Here is a 16,936-nt window from a genome sequence, read left to right as displayed (position 1 = left end):
GGAGGTTGAACAGCTCCAAGATGGCTGACAATGAATGAAGGTGCAGGTCTAGTTTATTAGTGCATCAGAGTTCTACTAGAAGAGCTCGCAGTAGAACGCTGATGCACTTCACCTGAACTCTTAACGGAACCGCACGTATTCTTGGAATCCCTCTTAGATAGTTAGTTAGTTGTTAGGATATCATCTAGTTTGCCGGTGTCCCCACCAGGTACAGTAAGAATTCAATGAACCATTTCCAGGTCCTTATTCGGTCTTCAGCGCCGCTTCGTCGAAGTGGTGTTTCTGTGAGCCTCATGCGCAGTTTGTCCTCAGAACAAACACTTCCCCAGAGAACTGCACAATCTTCTATTCAGTGAGAGACTAGGGTACACTGCTTACAGAGACATGCACAGTCTTCTAATCAGCGAGTGAGCAGTGTTAAAAGTGTTCACACAAGCACTGTTCTTTTCCTGTGAGAACACCGCTCAACAGAATCCAGCGCGTCGCTTCGAGGAGCAGCGACTTCCGCCTGTTGAAGGACACAACGTTCTTCAAATCCAGATAATGAAAAGGAACTGTACAGAGCTAAGTACTAATTCAAAAGTCAAAAGTTAATATGTTGTACTGCTGATAAATAAGAATTTGATACTTACTATTGAACTCCTACTCCGAGTTGAAACCTAAAAGAGAAAACATTAGAGAAGTAAATCGAAAAGAAATATAGGTATGTAGAAACAAGTGATAGAAAATAGATAATAGCGAAAGAGAGAAGGTGAGATAATAAGTATATGTTCTTTCTTAAAAAATACTTAGAAGTTCTTCAGGCACGAAGAAACAAGTTAAACTTGTAATTGCAAGAAGAATGCGAAGACCATATAAGAGATGCAATTGTCTAAGGCTATTTAGGTATGTGAATGAGGATTGGAAAAATATAAATTAGGATTAAAGAAAGACATAAAAGTAAGCACTGCTGTTTTTCCTTAGTTTCCAGGTCTACACCCAGGAGCACAGTATAGTGTAAGTCAGTCAGTGGACTTTGTTGGAACGATGTCACCAATATTGCTGGACTCCATCTGTTTTGCTCTTGGGTCCAGCTCCCCGAGACTGAGATCATGGGCCATCCTCCTCTCTTCCATGTCCTGTCTCCTTTCTTTGAAGTCACTTTCTGCCTCCTCCTTATATAGTTTCAACTTGGCTATCTCCAGTTTCAGCTTCTGGTCCTATAGCTCCTGTGGGCTTATGCCCCAGGCAGACTCAGTGCTCCCTGCTCCATCCTAGGTTTTCAGATCATCCTGGTCATCTGCTGGGGTCAAGTTGGGCTCTTCTGGCAGCTCAGGACCCTGGACTGGGTTCTCTCTCTCTCCTCATTCTCCCTTTGTGCTCCCTTCCCCTTACTGTCATCCATGTCCTCCTCTCCTAAGGTAGACTGCCATCTTTGCACTCCCTCAAAGGCCCTACAAGCTACCTGGAGAGTCAGGGCCATATTTATTGCGGGTGGCACATCTTTTGCACCACGTTGCATGGTGCAAAAGTGAAACAACCCTTGAAATTCAATCTATCAAGCCACGCAAGACATCCTTGCATGGCCCTGAGTGGCTTTAAAAATCCAGAGTAACACAATGCAGCATAAATCACTGTGTTGCGTTACTCTACCCCAGGGTATCATTCCATGGGTGGTGTGTGGGTGTTACCATGCAAAAACCATGGCTATTGATGCATTCCTAGGTTTACCATTACTGGAAGACTTGGGAATGTGCCAAAATGCTACGTCTTCCCAAGGGAGGCATAAGAAATGCGTTACTTACGTGTAACTGCAGTTATCCAGTATTGGTGTCTTTCATAGATTCACATGCCTGAATCATTCACCGTCGTCGAGACGGGAGTCTCCGGTATATAGAAAAGTAATGTTCTATAGACATATATAGAGAAAAGTAGGCCTAAGGGCCTCACCTTAGTAGTCTATCTATGTCCTTTTGTAAAAAGGACCAAACTCTAGAAGAGAGCCAATCAGCTAACACCTCCCTCTAGAACCTTCCTGTCAGGAGCCTCAGTCCCTCAGATTTTCGTACGCACTAAGCTAAGTAGGCGTGTCACTGAGAGAATCAGGTGAGTCCTTCCAGGGAAGGCGGGAGGGTTGCATGTGAATCTATGAAAGACACCAATACTGGATAACTGCAGTTACAGGTAAGTAACACATTTCTTATCCAGTATTATGGGTGTCTTTCATAGATTCACATGCCTGAATCAGAGTAGCAAGCAATATATTTTGCAAATTTCTGATGGAACAGTATATACAAGTCCTTAGATAATACATATCATGCGACTATGAACCATCAATAGACATCAACAATAAGCATTAGCAAAGAAATGTGCATACCAGAAAAGGATGGAGGGATGAAGGAAGGCTCACCTTACTGGAATAGATGGCGTAGCACTGCCTGTCCCACTGCTGCATCCTTCATCAGCTCTGTATCAAGGCAGTAGTGCCTGGTGAAGGTATGCGGCGACTTCCATCTTGCCGCCCTGCAGATGTCGATAACTGGCACTCCTGCACATAGTGCCATAGATATAGACATGGCTCTTGTAGAGTGAGCCCTGATTTTAGAGTGTAAAGGCTGTCCGGCTCTGTCGTGACAAAAAGCAATCGCCGAAGAGATCCATCTGGAGATGCTTTGTTTGGTAAGCGGTAGACCCTTCCTAGGTCTACTAAAGACTATGAAGAGTTGATTAGACTTTCTGAAAGTCTTGGTCTTATCAATATAAAACTTTAGACATCTTTTAAGTCCAATGAATGCAGCGATCTCTCAGCTGCGGTGCTGGGATTTGGAAAGAATGTTCTGAGAATCACAGGCTCATTTAAGTGGAAGTCCGACGGGACCTTAGGAATAAACCTAGGATTGGTTCTTAAAATCACCCTGTCGTCCTTAAACTGCAGGAAGGGATCTTGGATGGAAAAAGCCTGCATTTCACTGACCCTCCTTGCTAATGTAAGCGCCAGGAGGAGAGCCGTCTTCCACGAGATGTACTTTATGTCTGCCCTGTGAATGGGTTCAAAAGGGTGTTTCACCAGTTGGTTAATAACCACATTGAGATGCCATGTTGGAGGGACCATCCGTACTTGAGGGAAAGATCTATACAGACCTTTAAGGAATTGTTTTAATAGTCTACTAGACCAGAGAGAGGGCCCTTTCGAGGATCTTTTAAATCTTGATATCGCTGCCAGGTGTACCTTTATGGAGGAGTGGGCAAGGCCCGACTGCACCAGATGCAGCAGGTAGGGTAAAATGTGTTCTGGAGAGGTGGAAAAAGGACGTAGACCCCTGTCCGCACACCAGATGCAAAAGCGTTTCCACTTCAGGGAATACGTCTTGTTAGTGCTGTCCGCTCTTGCTTTGACCAGAACATCCTTACAATCCTGCGGAATGTTTAGACTGCTAAATTCTCTGTACTCAGGAGCCAGGCCGATAACCTGAGAGACTTCAGATCCGGATGTTGAACCTGCTTGTTGCTCATCGTGAGCAGAGATGGATGTTGACATAGATGGATCGGCGGGTTCAGCGATAGGCGAAGCAGTTCTTTGAACAAATGCTGCCTCGGCCAGAATGGGGTTATCAGAATTAAAGTGCAAGGCTCCGGTTTCATCTTTCTGAGGACCCTGGGAAGCATTGGAAATGGCGGAAATGCGTACGCAAAGACGCAATGAAAAATGCGTTCCCGAGAGACCCTGACTGGGGATGCCAACTTGCGAAGTTTTGGCATTTGGCGTTCTCCCTGGTCGCAAATAGATCGATTTGCGGCGATCCCCACATGGAAAAGATTCGAGCGATGAACGTCTGGTCCAGCTCCCATTCGTGCGACAGAGTCCTCTGCCAGCTCAGCGCGTCTGCGATGAAATTGTCCTTGCCTGGGAAGTACTCCGCTTTCAACGAAACGTTGTGGAGAATGAGCCAATTCCATATCTTTTGCTATTCGCGAGAGAGTGTTAGCGAACGCGTCCCTCCCTGTTTGTTCAGGTAGTGCATCGTCGTAGTGTTGTCGGTCCTGACGAGCACTAGGGAGTTCTTGATCCTTGGCAAGAAGGACTGCAAGGCCAGGAAAACGGCCCTCAGCTCCAGGGGGTTGATGTGGAGCTGCTTTTCCTGCTCTGACCATCTGCCACTGATCCTTAATTCCTGTAGGACTGCTCCCCAACCCTCCAGGGAGGCGTCCGTTGTAATGACGTGAGGAGCTGCTGGAAGCAGGAATGGCAATCCCCGCAAGAGGTTCTTGATGGACCTCCACCACTGCAATGCCTTGGTGATTTTGCATTGTTATCGTTATGCGGTCTTCAAACGATCCTGTGCTTTGCGTCCACTGTCTGGACAAAGCCTCCTGAAGTGGACGCATTCGAAGGCGACAGTGCGGTACGAGCAAGATGCACGAGGACATCATTCCCAAGAGGGATTTGAAGGTACCGACTGGCAAAGTTTTCTTTGAAGCCACTGATGCGGCCAGAGAGACAAGCTTGTGTTTCCTTTCCTGAGATGGGAATGCTTTTTCCTCTTCTGTATTCAGTGTCGCTCCGAGAAAGGTGATGACCCGAGAGGGATGCAAAGTGGATTTTTCTTGGTTGAGTGTAAGACCAAAGTGTTTGAAGAGATTCAGACAGGCGTTGGAAGATTTGGTTGCGCCTGCCAAGGATGGCGCCTTCACCAGCCAGTCGTCTAAATATGGGAAGACTTGGTGGCCATGCTGCATGAGGAAAGCTGCCACCGGGGAAAGACACTTGGTGAAGATACGCGGCGCAGACTTGAGGCCAAAAGGGAGGACACAGAATGAAAATGTTGGTCCGTCACTGCAAATCTCAGGAATTTTCTGTGAGCTTTGTGGATTGTGACGTGAAAGTATGCGTCTTGTAGGTCCAAAGACGTCATGAAATCCCCCTTCTCTAGGAGACCCAAGATCTCCTGAATCGTGACCATGCGGAACAACTACCTCTTTAAGAATGCATTCAGCGCCCTGAGGTCTAGAATGGGCCTCCATTTCTTCTCCTTCTTTTGAATCAGGAAGAAGCTGGAGTAAAATCCTCTCCCCTGGTGAGCCGACTGTACTCTCTCTATTGCTCCTTTCTTGAGCATAATTGAGATTTCTTGAAGAAGTAGTCGCAAGTTTTTGTGTCGCATTGGAGGAGGAGTTTTTGGAGGGATATTTTCGAATTCTATGGAATGGCCAAATTGAATCAATTGAAGGACCCACCGGTCCGTTGTAATTCTTCTCCAATTGTTGAGGAGATGGGTCAGTTTTCCTCCAATTTTCCAAGAAGGAGATGAGGGATGGACTGGCTGTAGGAATAGGTCATTGGCATCCGCCAGTGTTCTTCCGTTGGTTTTTGCCTCTAAAGTTGGACTTCCCATAAGAGGACTGCCGCGCTTGTTGTTGTTGACGTTGTTGGTATTGGGATTTACCCTGGTTGTAAGAATACGAGGATCTGTTCTGAAAATTACTTCTGTAAGAGGATTGTCCTCTGCCCCTGTTCCCTCGAAAGGACTGTTTTTTAAATTGTAGCGTGCCTAGCGCTCTTGCCGTGTCCGTGTCCTTTTTTATTGCTTGAAGTGCTTCCTCGATTTTGGCTCCAAACAGGTGTTGTCCATCATATGGCATGTCTAAGACTTTAGATTGCACCTCCTGTTGAAATGAGGTAGCCTTGAGCCATCCCTGCCTTCGCAATACCGCTGCCCCCGCCAGCTGTCTGAATCCAGTCATTGCTACATCCATAGCACTGTCAATCAATTCAGATGCCGATGTTTGACCCTCCAGAAGAAGAGACTGAACTTCCTCTTTTGTGGCGTCTGGCAGTTCAGATAAATACAGAGCAATATCTGCCCACAACTGCCTAATATACCTTCCTAAGAGCGCAATAGTATTTGCCACTTTCACTGTCTTTGCAGACATGGAGGAAAAATGCTTTCCTATATTGTCCAGTTTCCTGCCCTCCTTGTCTGGTGGAGCTGTCAACAGAGAGGAAGGATTCCTTGAATTTTTCTGCGCCGCCTGTGTCAGCACAGAGTCCGGTTTGCGGTGTCCTGTAAGGCAGGTTGGTGCCGATGTTAGGGCCTTGTATTTTTTGTCACCCTCTTCTTGTTGTTCTCCCTCATCGTCAGATGATTGAGGTTTTGGCAATGGTTCCCTTTCCCGTTGGAGCACCAAGGATGGTGGTCTAGGCCGTGGAGAAGGAACAGTCCCCGCTACTGGAGGAGCTGATCACTCTGGGAACCTTTGTTTATAGTCCTGTATTAGAAATATATATTATGAAATATATATTATGTATTAGAAATCCAGATCAGATGGGCTGTGAGCCTGCATTATATCCTCCTCATCCGACTCCTCATCTTGCAGGAGACAAGCTGGAGGTAAACCTTGCACTCGGCTTGGAGACGTCAATTCCGGTGTGACTGCCGTTTTTTAGATCTTTACCCTTAGAGAAGCGGGTTGTGTCTCAGCTTCAGTCGTCAATGAAGGGCTCGTCGATGGCAGGATCATGGACGACATATTGTCCACAGATTGTAGCTCTTGGAACTTTCTCGTCGACGGGGGAATCGTCGTCGACTGTTTCCACTGAGTCGTCGACGACAAATTTGTCGACGGAGTGGCTGTCGACGGTATGTCCTTCGTCATCGTCGCTTTCGTCGACGATGCCTTTGCCGACGATGTGACTGTCGACTGTGCCTTCTTCGTCATCGATGCCTTCGTCGACAGCACACTCGTGGACGATGATGTTCTCGTCGACGATAAAGACGTCGACGGCGCTGGCTTCGACGTCGACACTGACGTCGTCACTGATGTCGTCGACGAGATCTTGGGCGACGCCGCCGATATTTTAATAATAATATTCTACGACAAGGGCTTACCCGCCGTCGATGATGGTGTAGTCATCGTCGATGAAGTGAACGTCGACGATGCCGTTGTCGTCGATACTGTCGTCGATGACGTCGAGACGTAGACGGGAGACATAGCCTTCTTTTGCACCGATGTTGGCGTCGACGAGGTCGTCGACGACAACGGTGCAGGCTTTTTGAAGGTATGAACCTCCTTGTCAGACAGTGATGACTGGGCCTGTGGAGACTTTTTTGTAGCCTTCTTTGGAGGAGCGTCTGGAGGGCTAGGGGAAGCCACCCTCGGCCTTTTTAAAGACAGCTTAGAGGAAAGTGAAAAATTCTCACCTTCTTCTGAAGATTCCAAAGTGTCTCTGTCCTTGAGCCTGTTAAGCCAGAGTAAAAGACGTCCTTCTCTGTCTTTAAGCGTTTTTGTAGAAAATGTTCTACAAATTTTGCAATCTTTTGGTGAATGGTCTGGATACAGGCAATATAAGCAGGTCTTATGCTGGTCTTCAACATGTAACCTCTTTTTACCACAAGAACTACATGCTCTGAAAAGACCTTTCTTCTGAGAATCAGCCATACATACTTTTTCATTAAAGTAATCCAAAATTGTGAAGAGATAAGATTGAAGAAAAAAACCTGAGGGGAACTCAGGTGGAGACTCCCTTAGCACAACGTGCGGTAGAAAATCTGAGGGACTGAGGCTCCTGACAGGAAGTTTCTAGAGGGAGGTGTTAGCTGATTGGCTCTCTTCTAGAGTTTGGTCCTTTTTATAAAAGGACATAGGTAGGCTACTAAGGTGAGGCCCTTAGGCCTACTTTTCTCTATATATGTCTATAGGACATTACTTTTCTATATACCGGAGACTCCCGTCTCGACGACGGGGAGTGATTCAGGCATGTGAATCTATGAAAGACACCCATAATACTGGATAACAAGGAGAAATATATTTGTTTCTCCTAGTTCTGCAGCAGCCTCAGGTGCCCCTTCCTGGCCATTAACATTCTTTACAATACAGGCTCGCTTTTACTATTTTGGGGATGCATAGCAGTATTGTCAAATTCTCAGGTCTACCACTTATTGTAAATCTGGGAATGCATCAAGATCCATGGGTTTTGCATGGGAACACAAATGCACCACCCATAGAATGCTTTCCTGGGGCAGAGAAATGGCATGGAGGGACTTGTGCTGTGTAGAGTTATTATGGATCTATCACGCCACTCAAGGCCAGACAAGGTGGCCTCGAGTGGCTTGAAAAGTAGCATTTAAGGTTTGCGTCATGCATGCACCCGATTGCATTAGTGCAAAGCGAAGCAACCCTTTAAAAATATAGCCCTTAACATATTTATTTTTGTTGTGCCCCACCCCCCAGGATGTGTAGCAGTTTGGGCGCATTACCAGTACTACCACTCATGGTAAATCTGGGAATGCATTGAAAAAAACATGGGTTTTGCTTAGGAACACCGGCGCACCACCCATGGAATGCCTCCCTGGGGCAGAGTAACACAGCACAGCCGTTTGCGCTGTGATGCATTACTCTGGATTTATGAAGACATTTAGGGCAACACAACTTTGCCTTTGTTCCAGTTGAAGGGTGGTGCCAAATCCACACAACCACTTGATAAATATGGCCCTTAGTACTTAGTACTTCCTCTACAAATTAGACACTTGTCAGTTCTCTAACATTCCAAGTTTCAAAAGACAGAAGTTAACATTTGTGCTTCATTATCATGTAACATATGAAAACGTGTCTTCTAAAGCAGGTATTGGCCACCAAAACCAACCAATGAGCATGCAAAAGAAAGAGCTGAGATATGTTGTTTTCTGTTACCCAATGAACGGTGCTCTTAATATTTACCTGACTCGTCTTGCCTTCATGTGTATGTTCTGATCCAGAAACAACCTGAGATTGCTGTGATTTTCCAGGATGCAACTAAATAAAACAAATGAAAGAAATAATTTCTAATTAAGCACTTTTTTACAAAATCATTGCTGGAAAATTCGTTTCTGGTTCAGGTGGGTGAAACCCTACTCAATCAGGAACCACAATCTCTGTCAGGGTGGACAACAAACAAACCCCAAATTAACCTGTGCTTAACCCTTTGGCAGGTTGGCACAAACGCAGTCAGGCAAAACAAGAAAAATCCCACACCAATTTAGAATAAGTAGAGTAGAATCTATTAAAACAATAAAAAACTAATAGTAGAATCAGAAATATGCGGTTTTAAAGATTTCACGTCTTGCCTATATATGTATAACTTGTTCCAAGAACCCTCTAAAGTTCTTGTGATGGTCCAATATGGTGATAAATAAAACAAAAGAGAGAAATAATATCTATTTCCCACATTATAACAACAACATCAACCTCTGCTTTTTCCCCAAAAGTCAAGTGTTCAGTCTTTTTCTGGCAATGGCAGGTTGGGGAGAAAGGTTGAGAACCAGGACAGAGGAGAGCAGTGATTACTTAAGAGTCATGGGGTCGAGGTCTGGGGGACATACAGAGAATCCAGGCCTTCAACTATAAAAATAGCAGTTCGCTGCACTTCCAGATGCAGAGCATAACAGAGGTCTCCTCCATGACTAGATGGCCAGTTTCAGCTTCTTCAGGTTTTCACATCTTGGTAGCACTTGGTACTCAATAAAGGTAGGGATCGGATCTCACAGAGGCTTTCTATACACATAACTGATCCCTCAGATTAGGGGTGTCTTATGTGCAGATTATGTTATATCCTCACATCATGTCAAATAATTCCAATTGCAAATAGAACAATTGATGGACAGAATGTTGACCAATGTCAAACATTCACCACAGTACCGAGATCTGGGCCTAAATCCATTATTTTCTTGCTCCCCATGCCATTCCAGTTTAAACCCAGCCACAGGCAAATACATCTCGACCCTGATGCAAAAAGAACAATTCCTATCAGCATAATTTCAATCCCACCCACAGAGTTCCAAGCAACACGATTCCACTCCACACATTTCCATTCCACACCACAGAATTTGGCAACAAACCACATAATTCAACTCAACACTTTACACAACACACCACATTCATCAACACACCACACACACATCCAATCAACACCACAGAATACTACTCATGCCACAAAATTCAACAGCACAGCACATAATTAAAGTCTACACCATATCAATAGACAACACAAAATACTATTCCAGATAATTACACTCTGTGACACACAATCCCACTTCACGTAATTCCATTACACTCAAAATCACCTAATTATTATCCACATAATTCCTCTGCACACCATGCCACATAATTCCACTACACACATCCACTTCAGACAACACAATTCCATGCCACACAATTCCGCAACTAACAATTCCAATCCAAACCACAGAATTCCACTCCATATCACATACATCCACTCCACTCCATAACACATTGGTAAAAGATATTTGGCCCGATTTAGATCTAGGCGAACGGGTTATCCATCACAAAATTGTGTCGGATATCCTGTCTGCCGAAATATGAATCTCATTGTGTCCTATGGGATATGTATTGCGGTGGACCACTGTGCCTTTGACTAGGCCGGGTCACCCCTCCTGCTGCCGCCACCTTTCTGCCTGCTGCCGCTGCACCGAGCGACCCAGCCGCCGCTGAGCCGCCCGGCTGTGCAGATTTCCCGCCGCTGCCTCCCTGCGGCCCCGCCCACCAACAGCCCATTGGAAGACCCGCGCCCGCCTCCCAGCTGACCCGCCCTCCCGGCTCCAGATTTAAGGGGACTACAGCGTGAGACCAGGAGTGACCACTGTGCCTTTGACTAGGCCGGGTCACCCCTCCTGCTGCCGCCACCTTTCTGCCTGCTGCCGCTGCACCGAGCGACCCAGCCGCCGCTGAGCCGCCCGGCTGTGCAGATTTCCCGCCGCTGCCTCCCTGCGGCCCCGCCCACCAACAGCCCATTGGAAGACCCGCGCCCGCCTCCCAGCTGACCCGCCCTCCCGGCTCCAGATTTATGACGCCCCCAGAGCACCGATTGAGCGCCGAAGGTGCGCCAAAGGTAAGCCCGTCTGCGCCCGTCCGCGCCTGGACCGCGCCCAGTGCCAGGACCCCTGGCCCCCACCGTCGGAAGCCGACCAGACGAACCTACAACTCCACCGAACTCTACGCTCTCAACACCGGCCGAACCCCGGGCTGCTACCGAGCCACACCGAGACGCACCCACGGACCCTTCAGCTGCCACTCCTGCAAGTTCACCTGCGACCGGACCCACGCTACATCAGCACCCACCAAGCCGAACTCCAGCAGCACCCACCTGAAGTGCATCCTGCTCAACACCCGCTCCGTCCACAGACACGCCGTCGAGCTCTGGAACCTGCTCGACACCACTGCCCCAGACGTCGCCTTCCTCACGGAAACCTGGATGAACGCCTCCTCAGCGCCCGACATCGCCATCGCCATCCCGGACGGCTACAAGATCATTCGGAGAGACAGCGTCAACCCGACAGGAGGAGGCATCGCCATCATTCACAGGAACACCATCCGCATCACGACCAACACCGACGACACCATCGCACCCGCCGAACACCTGCACTTCCAGATCCACGTCAACCCCAAGACCACCCTCAGAGGCACCCTCATCTACAGACCTCCGGGACCACGCACACAATTCAGCGAGGACATCGCCGACTTCATCAGCCCGCTCGCCCTCCCCTCAGCCGACTACATCCTCCTCGGGGACCTCAACTTCCACCTGGAGAACAACGACGACCGCAACACCACCACCGTGCTGGAAAACCTCGCAAACCTGGGACTCAAGCAACTGGTGACCACCCCCACCCACCTCGCCGGACACACACTCGACGCCGTCTTCTCATCCAGCAAAGACATCGCCTTCAGCCACGCCACAGGACTCCACTGGACGGACCACAGCTGCGTCCACTTCACCTTCAGAAGAACGACGACCCACCACCACCAGCAACAGGTTGCCCGAAGAAGCTGGAACAAGATCACAGCTGACCAGCTCGCCGCTTCCCTGAGTCAGCACCCTCCCGCCAGCTCAGCGAACCCCAGCCAGGCCGCCGACAACCTCACGAAGTGGATCAGCAACTGCGCGGACGAACTCGCCCCTCTGAGGACCCCGCCCAGCAGACCCGGCAGCAAGAAAGCCCCATGCTTCACCGACGAACTCAAGAGCTCCAAGAAGAACTGCCGAGCCCTCGAGAAAGTCTGGAGAAGGAAACCTACACCGGACAACATGACCACCCTCAAGCTTGCCACCCGGAAGCACCACCAACTGATCCGCGCCACCAAGAAAACTGCATTGAAGGACCGACTGGACAACAACGCACACAACTGCAAGGAACTCTTCAACATCGTGAAAGAGCTCTCCAACCCCAACGCCGGAAACAACGACATCACCCCATCGCAAGACCTCTGCAACTCCCTCGCCTCCTACTTCCACAACAAGATCGCGGACATACACAACAGCTTCAGCAGTCAACCATTGCACACAACGACCGCAGCAACGCCACCCACCACCACCCTCCGCGCCTGGACTCCGATCAGCACCGATGACACCGTCCGCATGATGAACTCCATCCACTCCGGATCTCCGACCGACCCCTGCCCTCAATACGTCTTCAACAAGGCCGACGCTGTCATGGCACCCCACCTGCGGGACATCATCACCTCCTTCGACACCGCCACCTTCCCGGAGAGCTGGAAGCACGCCGAACTCAGCGCTCTACTTAAGAAACCAACAGCGGACCCCACCGAACTCAAGAACTACCGCCCCATCTCGCTCCTCCCGTTTCCAGCCAAAGTCATCGAGAAGACCGTCAACAAACAGCTGGCCGCCTTCCTCGAGACGAATGGATCCCTCGACCCCTCACAGTCTGGCTTCCGAGCCAACCACAGCACCGAGACCGCCCTGATCGCTGCCACCGATGACATCCGAGCCCTGATGGACCACGGAGAAACAGCGGCCCTCATCCTCCTAGACCTCTCTGCGGCATTCGACACTGTCTGCCACCGCACCCTAGTGCAGCGCCTCAGCAACGTCGGAATTCAGGAGAAGGCACTGGAATGGATCGTCTCCTTCCTCGACGGAAGAACACAGAGAGTCCGCCTACCATCGTACAAGTCAGAGGCCACCGAAGTCATCTGCGGCGTCCCTCAAGGATCCTCGCTGAGCCCCACCATCTTCAACGTCTACATGAGCCCCCTCGCGCCCATCGCACGCCAACACAACCTGAACATCATCTCCTACGCCGATGACACCCAGCTGATCCTCTCACTGACCAACGACCCCGCCGCTTCCAGAGCCAACCTTCACGAAGGGATGAAAGATGTAGCCGAATGGATGACGACCAGCCGCCTGAAACTGAACTCAGACAAGACGGAAGTCCTCATCCTGGGCTCCTCGCCCTCCGCCTGGGACGACTCCTGGTGGCCCCCCGCCCTGGGCACTGCACCCACACCGACAGACCACGCACGCAACCTGGGCTTCATCCTGGACTCCTCCCTCTCCATGACCAGACAAGTCAACGCCGTCTCCTCGTCATGCTTCAACATCCTGCGCATGCTACGAAAGATCTTCCGGTGGATCCCCACCGAGACCAGGAAGACGGTCACCCAGGCCCTCGTCACCAGCCGACTGGACTACGGCAACGCCCTCTACGCCGGAACCACCGCCAAGCTCCAGAAGAGACTCCAGCGGATCCAGAACGCCTCAGCCAGACTCATCCTCGACATCCCCAGACGCAGCCACATCTCCGGACATCTGAGAGACCTGCACTGGCTCCCCATCAACAAGAGAATCACCTTCCGTCTCCTCACCCACGCACACAAAGCCCTACACGACCAAGGCCCGAGCTACCTCAACAACCGCATCAACTTCTACGCTCCCAAACGCCACCTCCGATCAGCCAGTCACGCCCTCGCCGCCGTCCCCCGCATCCGAAGATCGACAACAGGAGGAAGGTCCTTCTCCCACCTGGCCGCCAGGACCTGGAACTCCCTCCCGACCGACCTGCGCCTGACCCAAGACCACCTCTCCTTCAGGAAGAAGCTCAAGACCTGGCTGTTCGAGCAGTAGCAGCACCCCCCCCCCCCCAAGCGCCTTGAGACCCTCCGGGTAAGTAGTGCGCTATATAAATGTCCATGATTGATTGATTGATTGGACGGGAGATCGATCAGCGTTGTGACAGAGTAACCCATCCGCCCAGATCTAAATCAGGCCCATTGTCAGTTACAATGCCAATGGCTATAACTCTCGCAAATGCGAGACCTATTGCTATTGCCAGTGATTGTTTAAAATATACTAACACCCATTCCTGCTCCTATGCTTGTAACTTTTCCAATAAAAATATATTTACAAAATCAATAGAAATCTTGCGCAACTTGCAAGACCTCACAAGATCCCAAGACAGTAATGTGACTTGGCAGCCTTCTTTGATGCAGGCGGGTATAAATACTGCACCCTTCAGAACTGAGTTGGATCCAGCTGTCTATATTCTCAAGAGCCCCTGAATTAACCCATGGGGTCTACTTCTCACCTGTAGACCCCAACTGTGCAGCACCTAACCTTAAATTGCTCACAGATGCATCCCAGTAAGCAGAGCGCACTACCATGGCCAACAAAGTGATGTGGCCCATTCCACCCCTTGGAACAGACTGATATTCCCAAGGCAAGAAAAACCCTGTCCATAGAGGGCACTGATAGCTGTCAGTGTCAATAACCAGAACCCAGGCCATAGAAGGGTGTCTACCTTCTGTGGCTTCTCAAAGTGGAGGCAACAGCCACAGGTTTTTGACACCCTTTTTCCACTCAGAGGTGGTTAGCGTGAGATTGGTCATTCATCCCAGGATCTGTATCCTGAGGCCAAATAGAAGTCAGGGGTGATTCCTTCCTCTCCAGTACCTCCATCTGGGGCTCTGGACCCTCAGTTTGTGAGTGGTGGACTAGATGTCTTTGCTTTCAGGGTGCAGGGGGCAGCCGCCCCTCTTAGCTTTTCCATCACTGGTGGGAACTCATTCCCCAGACTGTACTCAGTCGGCATTTGGAGACTAACTATGATCCTTCTCTAGGTCAGCCTCCTTTCATCACTCCGAGGACACCAAGGCTACAAACACCTGTCCCTGGAACTGAGCTACTCTACAGACTTGAGTGGTGTACTGCTCCAGCGAAAACAGGCTTTTCAACTACAATCAATCAATCAATCAATCACTGCATTTATATAGCGCACTACTCACCCGGAGGGTCTCAAGGCGCTTGGGGGGGGGTGGGGGTCCGCTACATTTCGAATAGCCAGGTCTTGAGCTGCTTCCTGAAGGCGAGGTGGTCTTGGGTCAGGCGGAGGTGGGTCGGGAGGGAGTTCCAAGTCTTGGCGGCCAGGTAGGAGAAGGACCTTCCTCCTGTGGTGGCTTTTCGGATGCGGGGGACGGCGGCGAGGGCGTGGCTGGTCGATCGAAGCTGGCGTGTGGGAGTGTAGAAGTTGCGGCGGCTGTTGAGGTATCTTGGGCCTTGGTTGTGTAAGGCTTTGTGTGCGTGGGTGAGGAGGCAGAAGGTGATTCTCTTGTTGACCGGGAGCCAGTGCAGGTCTCTCAGGTGTCCGGAGATGTGGCTGTGTCGGGGGATGTCGAGGATGAGTCTTGCTGAGGCGTTCTGGATCCGCTGAAGTCTCTTCTGGAGCTTGGCGGTGGTTCCGGCGTAGAGGGCATTGCCGTAGTCCAGTCGGCTGGTGACGAGGGCCTGGATGACCATCTTCCTGGTCTGGTGGGGATCCACCCGAAGATCTTACGTAGCATGCGTAGGATGTTGAAGCACGACGAGGAGACGGCGTTGACTTGTCTGGTCATGGAGAGGGAGGAGTCTAGGACGAAGCCCAGGTTGCGTGCGTGGTCTGTTGGTTTGAGTGCGCTGCCCAGGGCGGGGGGCCACCAGGAGTTGTCCCAGGCGGAGGGTGATTATCCCAGGATGAGGACTTCCGTCTTGTCTGAGTTCAGTTTCAGGCGACTGGTCATCATCCACTCGGCTTCATCTTTCATCCCTTCGTGTAGGTTGGTTCTGGCGGTGGCGGGGTCGTTGGTGAGGGAGAGGATCAGCTGGGTGTCGTCGGCATAGGAGATGATGTTGAGGTTGTGTTGGCGTGCAATGGCCGCAGGGGGGCTCATGTAGACATTGAAGAGGGTGGGGCTGAGCGAGGAGCCTTGAGGAACGCGCAGATGACTTTGGTGGCTTCTGATCTGAACGGGGGAGGCGGACTCTCTGTGTCCTTCCGGCGAGGAAGGAGATGATCCATTCTAGTGCCTTCTCCTGGATTCCGACATTGCTGAGGCGCTGCACTAGGGTGCGGTGGCAGACAGTGTCGAATGCTGCGGAGAGGTCCAGGAGGATGAGGGCCGCTGTTTCTCCGTTGTCGAGCAGGGCTCGGATGTCATCGGTGGCTGCGATGAGGGCGGTCTCGGTGCTGTGGTTGGCCCGGAAGCCAGACTGCGAGAGGTCGAGGGATCCGTTCGTCTCGAGGAAAGCGGCCAGCTGCTTGTTGACGGTCTTCTCGATGACTTTGGCCGGAAACGGGAGGAGCGAGATGGGGCGGTAGTTTTTGAGTTCGGTGGGGTCCGCTGATGGTTTCTTCAGCAGAGCGCTGAGTTCGGCGTGCTTCCAGCTTTCCGGGAAGGTAGCGGTGTCGAACGAGGTGTTGATGATGTCCCGTAGGTGGGGTGCGATGACAGCGTCGGCCTTGTTGAAGACGTGGTGGGGGCAGGGGTCGGTTGGAGTTCCGGAGTGGATGGAGTCCATCGTGCGTATTGTCTCCTCGGTGTTGATCGGGGTCCAGGCGCGGAGGGTGGTGGTGGGGGGCGTTGGTGCGTCCGTGGGGTGCGTCGGTTGTGTCTTGAAGCTGTTGTGTATGTCTGCAATCTTGTTGTGGAAGTAGGCGGCGAGGGAGCTGCAGAGGTCTTGTGATGGGGTGATGTCGTTGATTCCGGCATTGGGGTTGGAGAGCTCTTTGACGATGTTGAAGAGTTCCTTGCTGTTGTGTGCGTTGTTGTCCAGTTGTTCCTTGAATGCTGTTTTCTTGGTGGTGTGGATCAGTTGGTGGTGTTTTCGGGTGGCGAGCTTGAAGGTGGT

The 16,936-nt window shown here is 50.5% G+C and overlaps 1 protein-coding gene across 1 annotated transcript in view; it reads right to left on the bottom strand.

The window, feature by feature from the left end:
- The window catches only part of LOC144790640 (uncharacterized), a 552,900-nt gene that overhangs the window by 103,849 nt on the left and 432,115 nt on the right, over positions 1–16,936 (bottom strand). Inside the window, exons 27-28 of the mRNA XM_078665372.1 lie at positions 8,695–8,769; positions 633–659 (exon numbers count right to left, since the gene is read on the bottom strand). Of these exons, the coding sequence (XP_078521498.1) occupies positions 633–659; positions 8,695–8,769 (102 nt within the window). The remainder of the gene's footprint in view (positions 1–632; positions 660–8,694; positions 8,770–16,936) is intronic.

Source organism: Lissotriton helveticus, chromosome 11 (genome assembly GCF_964261635.1).
Source record: "Lissotriton helveticus chromosome 11, aLisHel1.1, whole genome shotgun sequence".
NCBI lineage: Eukaryota > Metazoa > Chordata > Amphibia > Caudata > Salamandridae > Lissotriton > Lissotriton helveticus.
This window is presented reverse-complemented; position numbering and strand designations above follow the sequence as displayed.